At 37.0% G+C, this 16703-nt stretch overlaps 4 protein-coding genes and 1 long non-coding RNA gene across 6 annotated transcripts; 4 read left to right on the forward strand and 1 right to left on the reverse strand.

The window, feature by feature from the left end:
• Positions 1–1059: 1059 nt before the first annotated feature.
• Positions 1060–9462, reverse strand: LOC108045642. The gene is made up of 3 exons (XR_001769350.2): positions 9266–9462; positions 3305–3813; positions 1060–1486 (listed from the first exon to the last, which is right to left on the reverse strand). It is a non-coding gene; the product is annotated as an uncharacterized LOC108045642 (long non-coding RNA).
• On the forward strand, positions 7110–8205 carry LOC108045641 (fork head domain-containing protein FD5). The gene has a single exon (XM_017125023.2). The coding sequence runs from the start codon at positions 7196–7198 to the stop codon at positions 8021–8023; it is 828 nt and encodes a 275-aa protein (XP_016980512.1). The 5' UTR covers positions 7110–7195; the 3' UTR covers positions 8024–8205.
• A 1190-nt stretch (positions 9463–10652) lies between the features above and the next one.
• On the forward strand, positions 10653–12311 carry LOC108045674 (alpha/beta hydrolase domain-containing protein 17B). 2 transcript variants are annotated; one of them, XM_017125066.1, is made up of 5 exons: positions 10653–10726; positions 10837–11450; positions 11509–11688; positions 11748–11880; positions 12197–12311. In XM_017125066.1, the coding sequence occupies exons 2-5, from the start codon at positions 10987–10989 to the stop codon at positions 12278–12280; spliced, it is 861 nt and encodes a 286-aa protein (XP_016980555.1). In that variant the 5' UTR covers positions 10653–10726; positions 10837–10986; the 3' UTR covers positions 12281–12311. The 2 variants fall into 2 exon arrangements, with proteins under 2 accessions (XP_016980555.1, XP_016980554.1); XM_017125065.2 differs by having other exon boundaries at positions 10657–11450.
• Positions 12312–13151: 840 nt separating this feature from the next.
• Positions 13152–15164, forward strand: LOC108045673. The gene has a single exon (XM_017125064.2). The coding sequence runs from the start codon at positions 13152–13154 to the stop codon at positions 14769–14771; it is 1620 nt and encodes a 539-aa protein (XP_016980553.1). The 3' UTR covers positions 14772–15164.
• A 247-nt stretch (positions 15165–15411) lies between these two features.
• Positions 15412–16673, forward strand: LOC108045647. The gene has a single exon (XM_017125029.2). The coding sequence runs from the start codon at positions 15678–15680 to the stop codon at positions 16671–16673; it is 996 nt and encodes a 331-aa protein (XP_016980518.2). The 5' UTR covers positions 15412–15677.
• Positions 16674–16703: the final 30 nt, after the last annotated feature.

Below are 16703 nucleotides of genomic sequence, written 5' to 3' on the forward strand. Positions count from 1 at the left end.
AATTTAATTTTTCTAGGTAACAAGTAGTTTAAGCAACAACAATTTTATCTAGTTAAAAGGTTTTTATACTTCCTCCTTAATCAATTATCTTTTAATATTACTACAAAAAAGATTTATAAACAAAAATTCTCCGATTCTTATTTTCTCTGTAAGAATTAGCTTACTGACCGTTCCTTCAAAATCAAGGTAGTCGAATAGAGTTGTTTTAAAAGTTATTAGTTATAGGGTAAATTTTATTTATGCAAAGCACAAATATATATTCTGTATGTTCATTTGTTTTGAAAATGAGATCATTGCTACTTAAATTTGTTTAATAAATATAAACAATTATTTAAAAAAGTGGTGAAGAACTGCTGATCAAGAATACATATATATATACTTTTAACGTCGGAAATGTCTCCTTTACTCAGTTGCAAGCCTCTGACTTAAATTATAATACCCTTTGTAAGGGTATATATATTAAAATTAAAGGTAGGCAACATATTTTGTAAAGGGGAATTGGGTACGACTATTAAAAGACGTCGATTATAGTGAAAAATGTTTTTTAAATACAGGAATCCACCGATCTGTTATCGTGTTTTTTTTACCAAACTAAAGTTGTATTCTTAATACTTTGTATTTTGGAGTCAACACAGATTCATTTGCATAATCGTTCTGGCCCCTTCAAGACATTTTGAAACCAGCTATATGAGATCAATTCAGAGTATAAAATTACAGGTACGACGAAGGGTCCGTGTTGAAATCATAAAATTCGATACACTTAATTTGCTTTCAGAACGACTTTCATGCATATATACATACTTATGAAGTTTATGTACACACCTATACCATGCCTAAAGGCTCCAACTTATTTTTATAAATAAGCCCAATAAGTGAAAATAAATTTAAGTGTATCCAAATGATTTAAGAATCAGAAATTGTATAAAACGAGTTCTTTTTCTAGAATGTTAATTGTTCAATAACATGTAGAAGCATTATTGTTTGCAAGTTTAATCTAGTGTTCCTTAAAATAATATGAATCTTACCTTCGTTGCATAGTTCATTCCCGGGTTTCTAACCATTTGAAATTAATAAAGGATCCACCGAAGACTCCCAATCTTCCAGAGTTTAAATGACTTGCCATGCTGATTGCAGTCAACGTTGGCCAAAGCCTCCATACCCCACGCAAGGGTATAAAAAGGTATGCTGGCTTAGACAGTGGCTTTAAATTATCGCCACGGGTGTTCTCCCAGTCGGGTCTTTTAACAGTCGGAAGCCTTTATAGAAATCCATTAACAAAACCATCATGTTTTTTGTTATTGCCGGTACATCAAAGGGGAATTTCAAAGGTTGTGAATACTTAGAGTGATCGGAACGAATAGTAATCGGTACTTTGTCACGAGCCCATCCGTATTTCGGCCGATTCAAATTAGTGTTGTTACGTATGTTTTGTGTGCACAAGATGCTTAATGATATTTGTAGCATTTAAGCGGATATTAATTTGTTTCTGTAAATAAAAGGGTAAAGGCATAATTATAAAAAAGCGCATAAACTACAAAGAAATACAGTTTAGGGATGCGAGAGGTTTTCGAGTACAATTACCTATTTTCTGTATATTTCTTAGTCATTTAACATTTTGCCTTTTTCTTGTGGTCAAAAGCAAAAAATGGGATTTAACAAATACACAATTTATTAGAGCTAATTTGGATTTCATTAAACTCGCATACAAACACTGCACAGTCATCGCCAGTGAAAAGGGGCACGAACTCATAAACAGTAATGATACAATAAATCAACACAGAGCGTAAAACATCACTTCCTAAAAGGATCGTCATGGTGTAGTAGGCCAACATTAACAAAATGACTGCGGTGTTTGCGATAAGGGATGCTCAATACCTTCCGATGGGGATGCCGTCGGATTTCGCAAGTCTTATGCCCACAGAGAAGGCCAGAAAATTGGCTTTATGGCCCCCGATTGCCATAGAAAGCTAATGAGCCGCAATAGCACTTGAGCACCCATCGCTATTGTATTTATTACCACAAGTGTCACGTGTCCACTTGATTGAGGTAATTTGGTCGTAGCGTTCTTTGCTATTTTTTATAAACAGTTACAAACAGCGGACGTATTTGTACGAGTTTGAATTGTAATGCAATAAAATGTTTTGCACGAATAAAATGTTTCATGGCAACTTTTTGACGGCTACGCTTAATAAAAATAATTCTGTAAAATGATTTAAAATTGGGGTCTGAAAGTTAAGATACTGGCTTCCGAATTGGGAAACATTTCGTTAACTATTTAAGTATCCACAATTTAAGTATCTTAACAGTTTAACAACCAATTGTCCGAGCTTTTCTTGATACTCTAACCAACAATGCTTATAAATCCTTAATTTTCTTCTAGATTGACCGATGCGGCATGATGAAAATGTATAAAGTAGGCTTTATCTGACTTTATTAAAGCAGTCCTAAACCGCTTTGATCGTCTGAAATTCCCATGCGATCGATCTGCTCGACTGCTAAGTCTCGGTGCAGGCATATGTTGAAGTATCTTGCCCCTCCGGCTCCGACTTATCCGTCAGTGGAGCAAAACACACGAGTTGAGTGGGCAAAGCATCGGCTAAGTAGCTTCAACACCGAAAACTAGTTTCACACACAGACTAGTTTGCACTCGAGCTCGACTCGGGTGTTGATGCTGATTAACCATATTTATACTTAAAAAATTGAAAAGGGTTTTTAAGTGCCTCGGAGAGTCTTGCCCAATTTGGAGATACCCTCTAGTGATTACACGGCATTAAAATAGGCGAGTAATTGCTGATGTCGTTGGATAGCAGTCGTATGCCATTTAATGGATCGATTAAAATTTAAGCCACGATGACAGAACTTTCCCTCTCGGTTGGCTCTCGGTTATCCCCGTATTATGGGTGTCTTTGGTATAAATTGGTATTAACTAATTCCGCAAAAGGTGCAAAGACGCAGCCGAAAAGCAAATGCTTCTAACAGCTTACTTTGTATTTAAGCACGAACTGTGCGAAAAGCACCAACCTACCAACCTACCATCGCACCATCACCATCTAAAGGTATTTCTTGATCGGCCGACCGACCGAAAGACCGGCAGAGGCAGAATACAGAATACCGCACCGCCACTCTGTCTCGCAAGTCAAAAGCGGCATTTTTAAATTGGTAGTCAGATCTCAGTTTCTCGGTTCGTAGAAAGGAGCTCGAGCCCGGGCCATTATGGCTTCCATCGAAGTGATTTTTACTGTGGCTGCTTGTGCGCGGCCTGTTTGTTAGCCTGATGTCTGAGCACACCTCTTATTATACTTACCACACCACCACGCACACCTTTGCGAATTATAAACGTCTGTGTACCGGCAACTAGCGGCTGTTCAAATTGCAAAATATACAATGCGTTCCTCCTCCTTCGTCCTACGTCCGACGTCCTCATACACACACGCAACTGGGAGAAACACCACCGAGTTTAATTTGATTTCGATTCAGCGCTTCGGCGGAGGAAGCTCGAATCTGTGGCCTGCCAGGCGGCCTAATCATTTACCCACGTCCATCCGAGATCCAGCTCCATATCTGGGGTCCAGTTTCGGGACCACGGCCAGGCCCCTCTGTCATGAATAAGGTTATGATTTAAATTCGCAGCGATGGGTGTTGTGTGAATGATATAAGCCAGGCGAAAGAGCTGACGATGTTCATTCTCACCTCGTCGACACTAACGATTGAGCCGACCGATGCCCATTTAATAGGGGCAGTAGGAAATGCGCCTCTGGGCTGCTGGGTGCACTATCCATAGCATCTGGATCCGGCTGTTTTTACATACGTTATCTGGGGATTAAAAACGACATGCAATATTATCAGTATCAGCTTATATGACCACTTTTTGTGAAGTATATAAAAGGGCTCAAAAATGATGTAAAACATTTCCGTGTCCTATTACGTTTTTACCTTCTGTAATAGAGCAATAATAATAATATATTCAACACCAACTCGAATGACTGGCGGTAATCGACAGATACAAAAAACATAATTCAAATCATGAGAGCTCTGCAGATGAATGCATAATTCATCTTTTCCTAGCATGTACAACCAAGTTTTTTATATGATTTATTAACGAAATTAAAACTGGATACAACTCAATCAACACCACAGTTTATGGTACAGATTAAAAAAATTAAAACGCGGAAGAAAAAAAGAATAAAAATAAATAAATGAAACTGCAAAATCAGTAAATAAACTTAAATACATTTACTCACAATAAATAAGTATTTATAGGCATTTTTAAAATGGAATACATGTATTACAATACATTTTAAAGTATTATAAGTAATTATTCGCAGACTATTGGAAAAAGTTCGACGATTGTCCTTTAAATCTTAATCCTTTATCTATTTAAATTAATTTATTTATGCAGAAGAAAACGGGATCTTGATAAGTTTCTGCCTAATTTATTCTAATCTTTTTTAGGGCCAGAATAAGTTTATAAATTTGATCAGTAAAATAAATTAGCCCCATAAAAACCATTTATAGCAGCAAAGTTCCAACAGGGCAGGATTCTTTAGCTTTCTTATATTGCAGGTAGAAGCATGAACACTGCACTTAAGCTTTGTCGGGAAGATTCATACGTATATTCATACGTACATACCGGGATACAAGCATACATCCTCGGGGTAAACACAACTCAACTCCTCAAATTAGTGTGTTAGCCTTCAATAAATTGGCGGCCTGTTGTGTTCAAACATTTATTTCTTACGAGTATAAAGCAATACAAAGCAGGCAAAATCCCAACACATAGGAAAAATAAATACTGACGGTTATTATCCCGACACCACCAGAGATCTTGTCTTCGCTTGGAACCTTTTCGGGACGTACAGTGTTTTAAATCGATATAATACTGCTAAATATGTTATTTGGCCTGTGAAACATTCGATGTGAATTATCCGCTTTAGCTGGTTAATATCAAATATTTAAACAATCATGTACCATAAGGTATTTTAGCATTATTGCTATTATATTCGACTTTCTACGATATCTCTTTTGATCTTCACCAAAGCAAAACTTCATTAACAAGGCGAGCAGCCATAAGACGGAAATAACTAAATTGATTTAGTTTATGGGTCGAACAGCTTTCATCTTAGCGCTGCGAATTTCGGCGTGCTAAAAAAGAGTCGACAGGAAAAGAGGAGAAAAACTTATCGATTGGTGATTACTGAGTAGTTGTTTTGACTGAAAGGTTTTACACATACAACGATTTCAACAGCTTTGCGTTAATGGCCGAGTAAATTTTTTCTCCCAGCTTTTACTGTCGATTTTGGCCATCTGTCGGACTGAATGCTGGCATCTTTGACACTAAAAAGACCGCAGAGATCGAACTCGTTTCAAATTTGTTTACCACCATCATTATGAAGATCAATAAAATGTCTTCTCAAATCATTAACAAATTGAAAATACTTTTTTTTTTCTTTACAGAGTTAGTTTTACAAGCATTTATTGTACGTACTACCTTGATCCTATGAGTTAATGAGAATTACCATACCTACACTTTGAGTTTATATTCAGTTATTGAGTTAAGGTCATAGTTTTAAATTAGATAAATTAGAAATTACTAGGAATGAGGAAACCAAAATTAAAGAACATCATAACATAAACCAAAAAGCTGGCTAATAAAACGTCAACATTAATATTTTATTGTCGCCCCGGTAAAATTAACAATAAGTTAATAATTTTCTATCTAAGGTAGTTCGTTTTAAGGGTAAAAACAAAACTCTAAATTTTTATTAAAAACAAACGAATAATAATAATAAGTAATAACAACAATACTGTTCATAATAGAGATCGTTGTAATGATACTCAAGCGCTGACTGGTGGGTGGATCTTATAAAATCTTTGTGGGTTAATTTTCTAAACATTTATCTTTTAGCTTTGGGTAATTTTTCATGTTGGGTTCTTCTAGCTTTTCTATGAACCCAAGAGACCATAATTTGCCCAATTCAAAGCCGTTTTGTCTGTGTTTTATGTTTATGTTTGTCTATCCAATTATATAAGAATATGTAAAACTATGATACACTGTAATTTTATTATTTAAACGTGCAGAAAACTTTTATTATTATTAGAGGTTTGGAAAACACTAAAGAAGATATCTGCGACCACGTAATTTATATATTCTTAATCAATAATTACCTTTACGAAGTTCGTTAAGTTTTATTACTGTATCTAATATTAGGTCTGCAGGGTTGTATAAACATCTCCATGTCTAATTAAACTTTTAAAATAAACGTTTATTTTGATGAGGATGCAAGCTAAAAAATGTAATTTACCAAAACATAAGAATTTGGACAAAAATTCTTTAAAAGCGGAATTATAATTTAAGATAATTGAGAATAGTTTTGTTAAAAAATAATTCAAAGTTTAAATAAAACGGTAATGTGTGATTTGTATTTGTAAACAAAGGCACCTTCAATTATTTGTACTGATATGTTCAACTAAGGGTGGTAAACATATATTAAAGAGCAAATACGATAGTGCCTATAATTTATTTTTCAATTTCATGCAAAAGCCAAAACAATTTAAATCATTTTATGAACGGGAGTAATGCGATGGGAAGTGAAATACGAGCGTTTCCTTTATTATTTCATGTTCTGGCACGCCCACAATTCATATAAAATAAACAGGTATTGACAAAAGCTTGCAAATCAGGGGCTCTCCCCCGGAATTGTGCTTTTACAGCACGCATGTACTATCACTAAAAATTGAAAATGGCGAAGGGAAAAAATGGGGCCTGGTTGCTGGGACAAAACGCTTTTCCGCCACGCTCCTGGTGTTATGGTGCTATATTGTATGGGTAATCGCATCGGCGATGATTGGCCAAAAACTCCCTGAGCAACCCATTCGGAAATTCGCCGTAAACAACACCTTCGCTTCCCATTGGCGCACAATTCAGACAAGGACGACCAGATGTGATACCCGTTTTGGGTAACAATACCAGACCGACAACTGCCTTCTCGCTCGGAATACTGGATAAACCACCTGGGCATGTATGAGAGAGCGCACTCTCCGATCCGGTCTCTCTTCAGTTCCATAAAACATGAAGTTTTGCTGGCCCTCGTATTAGTCTTTACGCTGCTGCCGCCGAGAAAACATCGCTCTCAAAATAATAAGGGATTGTGCGGACGGACTGGACTGACTGTGTTAAATTTTAAACTACTTCGCAATGCCACGCCCATTGAAAATGACTTACGGTGATCAGAAGCCCCCGTACTCGTACATATCATTAACGGCCATGGCCATTATACATTCGCCGCAAAGATTGCTGCCGCTCAGTGAGATATATCGATTTATTATGGAGCAGTTTCCCTATTACCGGAAAAACACCCAGAAATGGCAGAACTCGTTGCGGCACAACCTGAGTTTCAATGATTGTTTTATTAAAGTGCCACGGAATGTGACGAAGGCCGGAAAAGGATCATACTGGACCCTCCATCCCATGGCCTTCGATATGTTTGAAAATGGTAGCCTGCTGAGGAGGCGAAAGCGTTTCCGCGTCAAGCAGCTCGAAAAGGATATATCAAACTGGAAACTAGCCGCCGCCAATACAGAGATGGTCTCCCACTACCTGGACGACCAGCTAACACAGATGGCGTTTGCCGATCCAGCGAGGAGTGGTCACATGCCCAGCAACTTTGATCTCGGAAATACGTCTGCTGCCCAAATGCCCACCTATAAGGCTGTTCCTACGATCCTTTCGTCGACCATAACCCAGCTTCCGGTTCGTCCCAAGCGTGCTTTCACCATCGAGAGTCTCATGGCGCCGGAACCCACGAGTGCGGCTAGTGAGGGATTAGTGCCTATGGATTTCGGAAGTCCCGAAGCCGTCGCGTTGAAAAAGCCGCCGTTCAACTTGCCATTTAATTTTAACGAACTCGCCGCGCAGTATCACCTTTACTTTCCCAGTTTTTTGTACAACAGCCAATATGGCAATATGCCTTGCTACCATAAATCACCGCCGCTTTTTCATAACGGCCCGTTGCCCGTCTTTTGATTTTAAAAGTGTTACCCATAGTTATCCCTAGAGTTAAAAATGATATGTCTAAAACATAACTTATTAGTGGCCCCATTATAATTAGTTTATGTTATTTACTTGTGTACTCATTTTATTTAAACAAAACTGTATTGTAACCAATTGAATTTAGAAGATCTCTAAAATCAATAAAGAACTGCCTATACCGGATTTATTGTTGTCAAAGTTTGATTTATTGAGTTTGGTAGAATTCAGTGTGTAAAAATAGTAATTACCTATTTGTAAAGTCTAAACTCTGCTTGGCACTTCTCTTCTTTCACAAAGAGGTAATACCACCGTCTAACATCTAATATATTGTTTGTTTCCATAGATAATTATAGCTGGAAAACAAACTACAGGTTGTAAATAAAGAGCCCTCGATTAATTCGATTACAGGTCGAAAATAGGTCCGCAATGGTTAACTTGCCTTCCTACCTTGTTTTGCAAATCATTTGCATCTTACACATGCACACACGTATTCGAATCGCTTTTGTTTCCATTAGCTGTCAATCATCCTTACATATGTTTGACTTCAACCCTAGTTGGAATACTTGGCTCTCGTTACCATCCATCCACATACCTAGACCATTCACCTTCAGAGGAAGGAAGAGCGGGGCCGGTCGATACGGCGCGAAATGTAGTTTGTTATGTCTTACAAGAAAGGAAGGCTGCCTTCGGAAGCCGAATTTCGAAATGCCCTAGGAAAGCGAGTGCGTTATAACAGAAATAATAGCAAATGTTAAGTTTTATTTTTTAATATTAAAAAAAATATATAAAAAAGCTGGTCCAAAGCCTAGTTTTGGGAACTCCATAAATAATTATCCAGGTTTCTTGGATCTTGCGAATTGCTGCAGTAGCTTCGCTCGGAAACGTAAGTATTCTTTCTAAATTTATTAATTTGTTTTTGATTTTATGACAAAGACTTTACCCAATGATTGGGAGCAAAATATCTTTAGAATAAACGGAAAGTATCTCTAAAGTTAACAAAGTATTTCGAACTTACAAGGTCCGATCATTACAAGGTAGCTGCTTAATATCCATCTGGACGTTTAATATTAAACCCGGTTTATGTAAGCGCATAATTTCTTTCCACATAGTAAGTTATTTAAATCGTAGAGGATTTTACATTTTTATAGCAAATTCACTATAAAATGTATTAAACCCAAGGCAGTATGCTAATTATTACATGGTTATTAATTACATAGAATGATGTAATTTACGCACCTCATCCTGAATGCAGATATCTGGAATTGCAACTCCTTTAATTTCAGGTGGAGTCTATTTAAAGCCTACTTGCATACTATCCTTATTATCCGTAAGAATCCAATATGTACATATTTAAGTATATGTTTACATTAGTTTATATGTAATCTTCAAATCTCAAGGCCAGAATCTTCATATGTACAGGCTTATATACATATGTAGGTACATCGGTAGGGCTGAAAAGTTTGATAAAGCATTTATATATTAGAGTTTCCTTATAATTAACTAAATTTATAGATAACTAATCATAAATCTCTATAAAACATGTTGTTAACATACAAACTTACAAACATACATACATACATATGTATATACAACAGCGCTTACCACGGGTTTTGGGAGATCCGTATATTTAATTATTTCTTTCTGGATTCGGTCGGATTTACGGTGAACGCAGGGCCGACATTATTTCTGGATAGTATTGTACTGTTAATAGGTCAGCGTTTATATTGACTTTATTGTAAAACATGTATATTTATTTAAGCAATATGAAATTTCAGAAAGGACAGATCCTCCTTTTTTGCAGACGCTTCGAAACTTATCGATAGTCGATAGGCAACCGAAAGGAAAAAGTTTGATTACTCTTAAATATTCTATTAAATCATTCAGTTGGATTTTAAAAAGCAAATTGTAAATCAAACCGGAAATCTAAAGCTGTATTTACAATTTCAAACTGAAATACTTAAGAGATATCAATTATTTTCGTTCTAAGAACTAATTTTAAAATTCGGATCTTAAAATCCCTAAAGTTTCGCTGCTATATTCATTGTAAATGTTAATTCCATTTTTTGTTATAATTTAATAATTATTAAAGTTAAATTAGCAATTGTGGCATGGAATACTGATATTAAATAAAAGCTTTCTGAAGACAATAAAAAATAAATAACATTAGAAAGGACTATTTAATAGTATATTCAAAAGTATTTAGAAATTAGAAATAAGATTATAAAAAACGTGGTTGTTTTTCATATAATTCCTGAAAATACATCAAACTTTAATTATAAACCTTATTAAGTTACATTTAAAAATACCATTTAGTAATGAAAAATATCATAGAAATATTCCCATAACTTATTTTAGACCTCCAAAGAAATAATCTTGAGGAATCCAATAAGATTTAACTAGTTTCGATAAAGTCGTTTAATTAAAAATAAATAACAAAGGACAAGTTTTAGTGTCCTTTTTATTTTAATATTAATATGTTTATTCATTAATATATCAATAAAAATGATTATATAAAATAATTTCTTCCGTTCCGATTTCATTCCGTTCCAGGAAAATATACTGTCGATTTACCGGCATTTATTTTCGCCCTGAGCTCGGTCACACTTAAAATACCGAAAGTGCCGTTGATTTTTAGGGCGTTTTAGCCACCTTACTTCTTTGTGGTTGTTTGCCTATCTACATTGCCATTTTGTAAATGTGAGTGTACCAAATTTCAGTAAGACAATTTAGCCATTAGACGTTCGAATATGTTGAATCTTGTGTGCGAAATCAAAATGTAATGTTTATCTCGTCACTCCGTCGCATAGCCCATTGACAATTTGCAAACCCAGAAAGTTATAGCTGAAGTCTGAGCCCGTAACTGCACTCCGTTAGTCCTTTGTTGATGGTAATCGCGCATTAGAAAAGAAATCCATAGCATTCCGTTGAGGCATTGTTCGAGGCACAGAGCTACGAGCATGTTCAGTATCAGCGAGCTCTGTTGCATGTTTTGCTGCCCCCCATGTCCGGGTCCAATCGCGGCCAAGTTGGCCTTCCAGCCTCCGGAACCCACGTACAAACTGACTCCGGCGGATGATACCAACATCCGGTACAACCTGCAGTTGTTCGATCGGGCCGAATGGCAGTATTCTGAACGGGAAAAATCGAAAGTGGAGGCCTTCTTCACGCGCACATCGCGTGGCAACCTGATCACCTGCATCTATGTGAGGTGCAGCAAGAACGCCAAGTACACGCTGCTCTTCTCGCACGGAAATGCCGTCGATTTGGGCCAGATGAGCAGTTTCTACTTGACCCTCGGCTCTCAGATCAACTGTAACATCTTTGGGTATGACTACTCCGGGTACGGGATGAGTGGTGGCAAGCCCTCGGAGAAAAATCTGTATGCGGACATAGAGGCAGCCTGGCAGGCGATGAGAACCAGGTAAGTGCACGAACTTACCTTTTCAATATTTCTTTTTGTGACCCATATATATCCTCAGGTTCAACATAAGTCCCGAGACAATCATCTTATACGGACAGAGCATTGGCACTGTGCCCACTGTGGATCTGGCCTCGCGTCACGAAGTGGGAGCTGTGATACTCCACTCGCCGCTCATGTCTGGCCTTAGAGTCGTCTTTAGGAAGACAAAGAGAACCTGGTTCTTCGACGCCTTTCCCAGGTAAGTTAATTCGTTAATTTGCGATCACCCCCATTTGATCTTATCGGATTTCCCCGCAGCATTGATAAGGTGGCTAAGGTGAAGGCTCCGGTTCTGGTTATTCACGGCACCGACGATGAGGTCATTGACTTTTCCCATGGCATCGGAATCTACGAGCGGTGTCCTAAGACTGTCGAGCCGTTTTGGGTGGAGGTAATCACCTGTATTTATCTATTCTTGATTGATTACCTGCTTAGAGCAGGTTATTGCATTCGTTATTCAGCTTTATAACGAACATAATGATCGTTATTAATTATAATAGTCTAGCATTGCCACTGAAATCGGTAGAGCGTCTCGTAGCAAGTTCAAAGCTTTGCATAAACATTGACAATAGCAATAAGATATCATATTGAAATATTAAACTTTATTTGGAGTTACAGTTATGGGATCTTATTACTATATTAAACATTACCCTAGAACATTATTTATTTTGAAATGAATTTAATTCACTCGTAATTCCTATTTTCAGGGAGCCGGACATAATGATGTTGAACTGCATCCGCAGTATTATGAGCGACTGCGCAAATTTCTTTCGGTGGAGCTCGTCAAATGACAATTAAAGAATAATGTCGACGGAGGCGTTAGTGACACTACATCGGGTATAATATCTAATTCAAACCCAGCGGCAGGTAGTGCGTCCCTAAGTTCAAAACACCCGAATCCTGCCCCCGCTGCAGGAAGCGAAACAAGTAAAAAAAACGTGGAAGCAAATAACAAACGGAGTGAAAACGATGGTTTGTAATTAATCATAAACATTGCAATGTAATTATTTATCTAGCTCACATCAATACATTCGAGAATTGCATTTTTACAAAGATTATATATATATAACTAGTTGTCAGGAGTTTTGCACCAAGATCCCCATATTTACAGCATTGTGATCCTGGTCCCCGTATTAATTTAATAAGTATAGGTCATATCATCTAATAATTTAAATTATTGGTAGAAAAATCAAACAAGTAACCGCAATGGGTTCGAGTATGAACAATTAGCAAAATGCTCCAATAATATGGTTTTAATATGTAATGACAAAAAGTTTGAATAAAGCAATTTTTTGATACTTTGAAAGTGAACCGTTTTATATTGCTACTGTTATTAAAACAACGTTATAATTTGGCTTCATCGCTTTTAGAAAGAATAAATGAACTTCTTTTACGATTCATAATTTAATACTTTTTCTCTAAATGCACCGCAGTTACTGAGTATATCTAATGTGTGTGTTCGGTCTTTTTACAGGTGCCTCAAATTCCAGCCAGAGTTCTACTAAAGCTCTCGAGCAGAAGTTTCTTTAGCAAAAACAGTCGGGCTCGTATTCAAAAGCCCAACCCTTCTCGCCACAGTTCTCAAACAGTGAATTATCAAGTAAACCGTGCGGAAACAGACAAAATAAACAAAATAGGAAAGACGACCCACCATTAACCGAAATGAAGTCAAACGGCTTTTTTGTTTCTCGATTAAAACAACCAAATATTGCTCCAACTCTTCCAGTACTCTCTCCACATTCACCAATGAATGCTAATATATATCTAAATAGCCAGCATACCCAACTTTCCGGTCGATATTTAAATAACAAAGTTTCCCAGCAAATTGATGCTGATAGTATAAAAAGAGTGGCATCTAACAGATCTCTGAAGGACAGTCAAAACGTCTTATCAATTTCATCAACGATAACATGCAATTGTGAGAAATCCCACAAATCCAATGGTTCAGACTCGGAAACAAACGAAGAAAGCAAAATCAAATTAAAATCAGATACTGGCAACAAGCTCGCTAGCATTAGTAAATTCAAAGACCCTAAACAGTCTATAACAACGGAAAAAAACAACGCTTTAGATGATTCAACCAAGGGGTGCTTGCAATTGAAAACTGCGCTTGGAAAGGATAAAAGAGCCTTGTCTCCGAGACTGACATTGCATAAAAGTGGCTTTCAACAGGCCATCATAATTTCAGACGAAAGCGAAATCACAAAATCGCCGCGACTAGCTTCCCAAAAAACAGGGCAACTCTCCAGTAATTCAGACAATCAATTTTATCGTCAGCTTAACCACAAAATAAGCAAATCGGAGCAAACTTCCCCCAACAACGTGGAGATAGACAAAGCCAATTTTCTTTATGATACGAACAATAGGAGTACGGGTTGTTTGGTCTATCCTTCGGATCCATGGATAAAGAATTCGCACATTAAAAATCGCCTATCCCCCAAAGCTGAAAAGTATTTAAATATGCATCACAACATAGATCCTTGGGTCAAGAGACAAACTAGTGTCCCTGTAGAAGTGTCACGGCTTCCCAAAAAAAATATCTATCGCGAAAAATCTCTCTCTTCCATAAACACTAAACTAGTTGCAACACGAACTGAGAAGGCAAAGTGTGTAAAACCACAATTAAAGCATTCTAAAACAGAGCTGGATGATGATCAAGTATTTTTAAACGAGCCAGGTCTGCTTTTTGCGCCATTTTCGCCACAATATCGTAATACATCGCATAAAATTTGGTCGCTCGACCAACCATCTAACGATCTAAAAGGAAACATTCAGAGCAAGTCTGCTAGTTTTTTACCCGATAAAGTAAAGGAGCTCTCCAGTCCATTGCCTAACCATGTTAGAAAATCTGTGTATCAAAATAATAGTAATTTGCTTTGTCCAAATGACCAAGCGAGATCACTGCTTCAAGTAGAACAATTGCATTCTAGACACAGCTCTATATCGATTCCCGCTCAGTCCAAGGAGGAACTTCCTCTGAACATCCGTCGACTGTCTGAGCAGATTCGTGAGCCGCCTTTAGAGAAAAACATTTCTATGTCTCTCAGCGATCGTAACGTTAGTAAAATTCCGCCTTCCGATGGCGTGGGTGAGACTCGTTTGGTTGGCCCCCACAAGACGAATAAACTCCAAGTGAGTCGGGATGCCGCAGTGCAGAGTGCAAGCCACCTGGAGGACTTCATCTCCGGGAAACGAGCCCCCAAAGATTCCACAACTGTTAATAATGTAAACCCCTTTACGAGTACTTATAAGCCTGACCCACTTCTAGAAACCACCTGTTAAATCCATTCGCTAGGAAGCCGAAAGCCGATATTAATGTGTCTCTGCATAGCTCATTCATAGGTCATGAAATTATACAAAATATAAAACCACAAAAACATTACATATATGTCTTATATATCAATCGAATCTAAATATGAATAATAAAAAAGTAATAAAAACTATTTTTAGTAGTAATTTAAGTTTGAAATTTTTACAGTGATTTTGCATTTATATTAAGTAACACGATAATGCCCTGCCAACAATTGGGCTATGTTCTAGGCTTAACTACATTCACAAGCATATATATGTGTGTAATAGTGTATTTTTTCCTCATTTTATTGTCATTTTACATATTTGTTGTAATACATTTTTTTAGTAATAAAATCTTTATAAAGAGCTAAGTAAAGAATCTAATACCTGTTCTTTGGCTTCTCTTGGGGTGTTTTCTAAAAAAAAATTTTAAAGAGCTACCGAATGCGGTTTATGATTTGTATTCCACTTGGGATACCGCATAAATAAACAATACTTTCACTAAAGTTTGTGTGCATTGCATAATCGCAACAAAAACAGATATTTGTATACCCTACCACAGAGTATTTCGATTTTGAATAGCACAGAAGACAGTCGCGATTTTATGAACATATTAATTCCAGGGATTGTAAAAGTTAGAGCACCCAACTAAAGTGCGTAAAATTTGGGTAGGCCCACGCAAAAAACGTTGACACCTTAATTACCCTCAATTTGCCTTTCACCAAAACAAATAAATAAATAAATTAAGCTTGCTTTGGATTAAGCCCATAGTTGGGATTAATGGATATGATCCAAGTATTTACGTAATGTGGAATCCATATAAAGTCAGTATGCACAGCGAATAAGAGACAGTTGTTGATTGTCTTTTGAGAAATACATTTATCACATTTTTAAAAAATGTTTGGGCTAAGAGTGATTTTAGCATCGACTATAATCTTATTCGGGATTATCCATGGAGAGTGTGCTGCAGTAAAACAAAGCATTGAGTTACCATCAACAGATGATGTATTAAAAAAATCACTTATTGAAGCTCAATCGATTGGGAGAATTGTAAACCGCATTAATCACAAAGTAATTGATCAGAACACAGTGCCACCAGCAAGTTATATAGGCGATATTACTCGCACATCGAACGTTGACCAGGGATATCCCTGTCCTCCTCCATCTGATATACCTCAAATTAATAGCTTTCAAGAATCTAAAATCAATGAAAACCCATCAGTGGCGGAGTTCGGATCGTACATAAAGACTCAATCAACACATTCTACTGATTTTCAATTGCAAATTCCGAGCCCACAACCAACTCAGCACATTCATTACCATTATATCGTTCCCAATACTTCTCCAAAGCCGATAATAAATTATGTATATCATTCTGACTCCAACGCCTACAATGTAAATTCGGAAAACCAACAATATTCGTCTGTTGTCTCACAGCCATCCCATATCAATGGAAATAATCTACATTATATCAATCAAGATAAGCCCCAAGTCAACCCATTGTATTCAGCTGTGGACAACAGTGGATACCTTTACGATTCCCCGGACGAACACCAGGGTCAAGCTTCTGAAAACACATCGGTTTACGAAGCGTTAAGCGAACCAGGTGAAGTTTTGAAAGAGCAAGATCCTATACTGAAAACCAATATTCCGGAAGTACCACAAACCCAGCATGTGCAAGCTGCAGTAAACCCAAAAAAACCGGAAGTGTACTTTATTATCACCACAACCCGTTCTCCTGATTCACAGAAATTAAACGAATCCGTAAATGAGATTTCAGACGGCAGTGGCTTAATAGATATTAGGGCAGGTATTAATGAAATTTTGGATAGTCAAGTAGAGGATGCCAAGCCCTATAACGAACATTCAGCCTACAACGTTCCGCTGAATTAACATATCCTTAAAGATTCGCTAATAAAGAAT

Source organism: Drosophila rhopaloa, unplaced genomic scaffold (assembly GCF_018152115.1).
Source record: "Drosophila rhopaloa isolate 14029-0021.01 unplaced genomic scaffold, ASM1815211v1 contig_167, whole genome shotgun sequence".
NCBI classification, from domain to species: Eukaryota; Metazoa; Arthropoda; class Insecta; order Diptera; family Drosophilidae; genus Drosophila; species Drosophila rhopaloa.

What these genes read in the sequence shown, in the direction of transcription:
- LOC108045673 (XM_017125064.2), top strand. Translation starts at nt 13,152, where the DNA reads ATGAAGTCAAACGGCTTTTTTGTTTCTCGATTAAAACAACCAAATATT.
- LOC108045647 (XM_017125029.2), top strand. Translation starts at nt 15,678, where the DNA reads ATGTTTGGGCTAAGAGTGATTTTAGCATCGACTATAATCTTATTCGGG.
- LOC108045674 (XM_017125066.1), top strand. Translation starts at nt 10,987, where the DNA reads ATGTTCAGTATCAGCGAGCTCTGTTGCATGTTTTGCTGCCCCCCATGT. An exon ending in TGGCAGGCGATGAGAACCAG is followed by an intron (nt 11,451 to 11,508) that starts GTAAGTGCACGA and finishes ATATATCCTCAG; the next exon opens with GTTCAACATAAGTCCCGAGA. An exon ending in TTCTTCGACGCCTTTCCCAG is followed by an intron (nt 11,689 to 11,747) that starts GTAAGTTAATTC and finishes ATTTCCCCGCAG; the next exon opens with CATTGATAAGGTGGCTAAGG.
- LOC108045641 (XM_017125023.2), top strand. Translation starts at nt 7,196, where the DNA reads ATGCCACGCCCATTGAAAATGACTTACGGTGATCAGAAGCCCCCGTAC.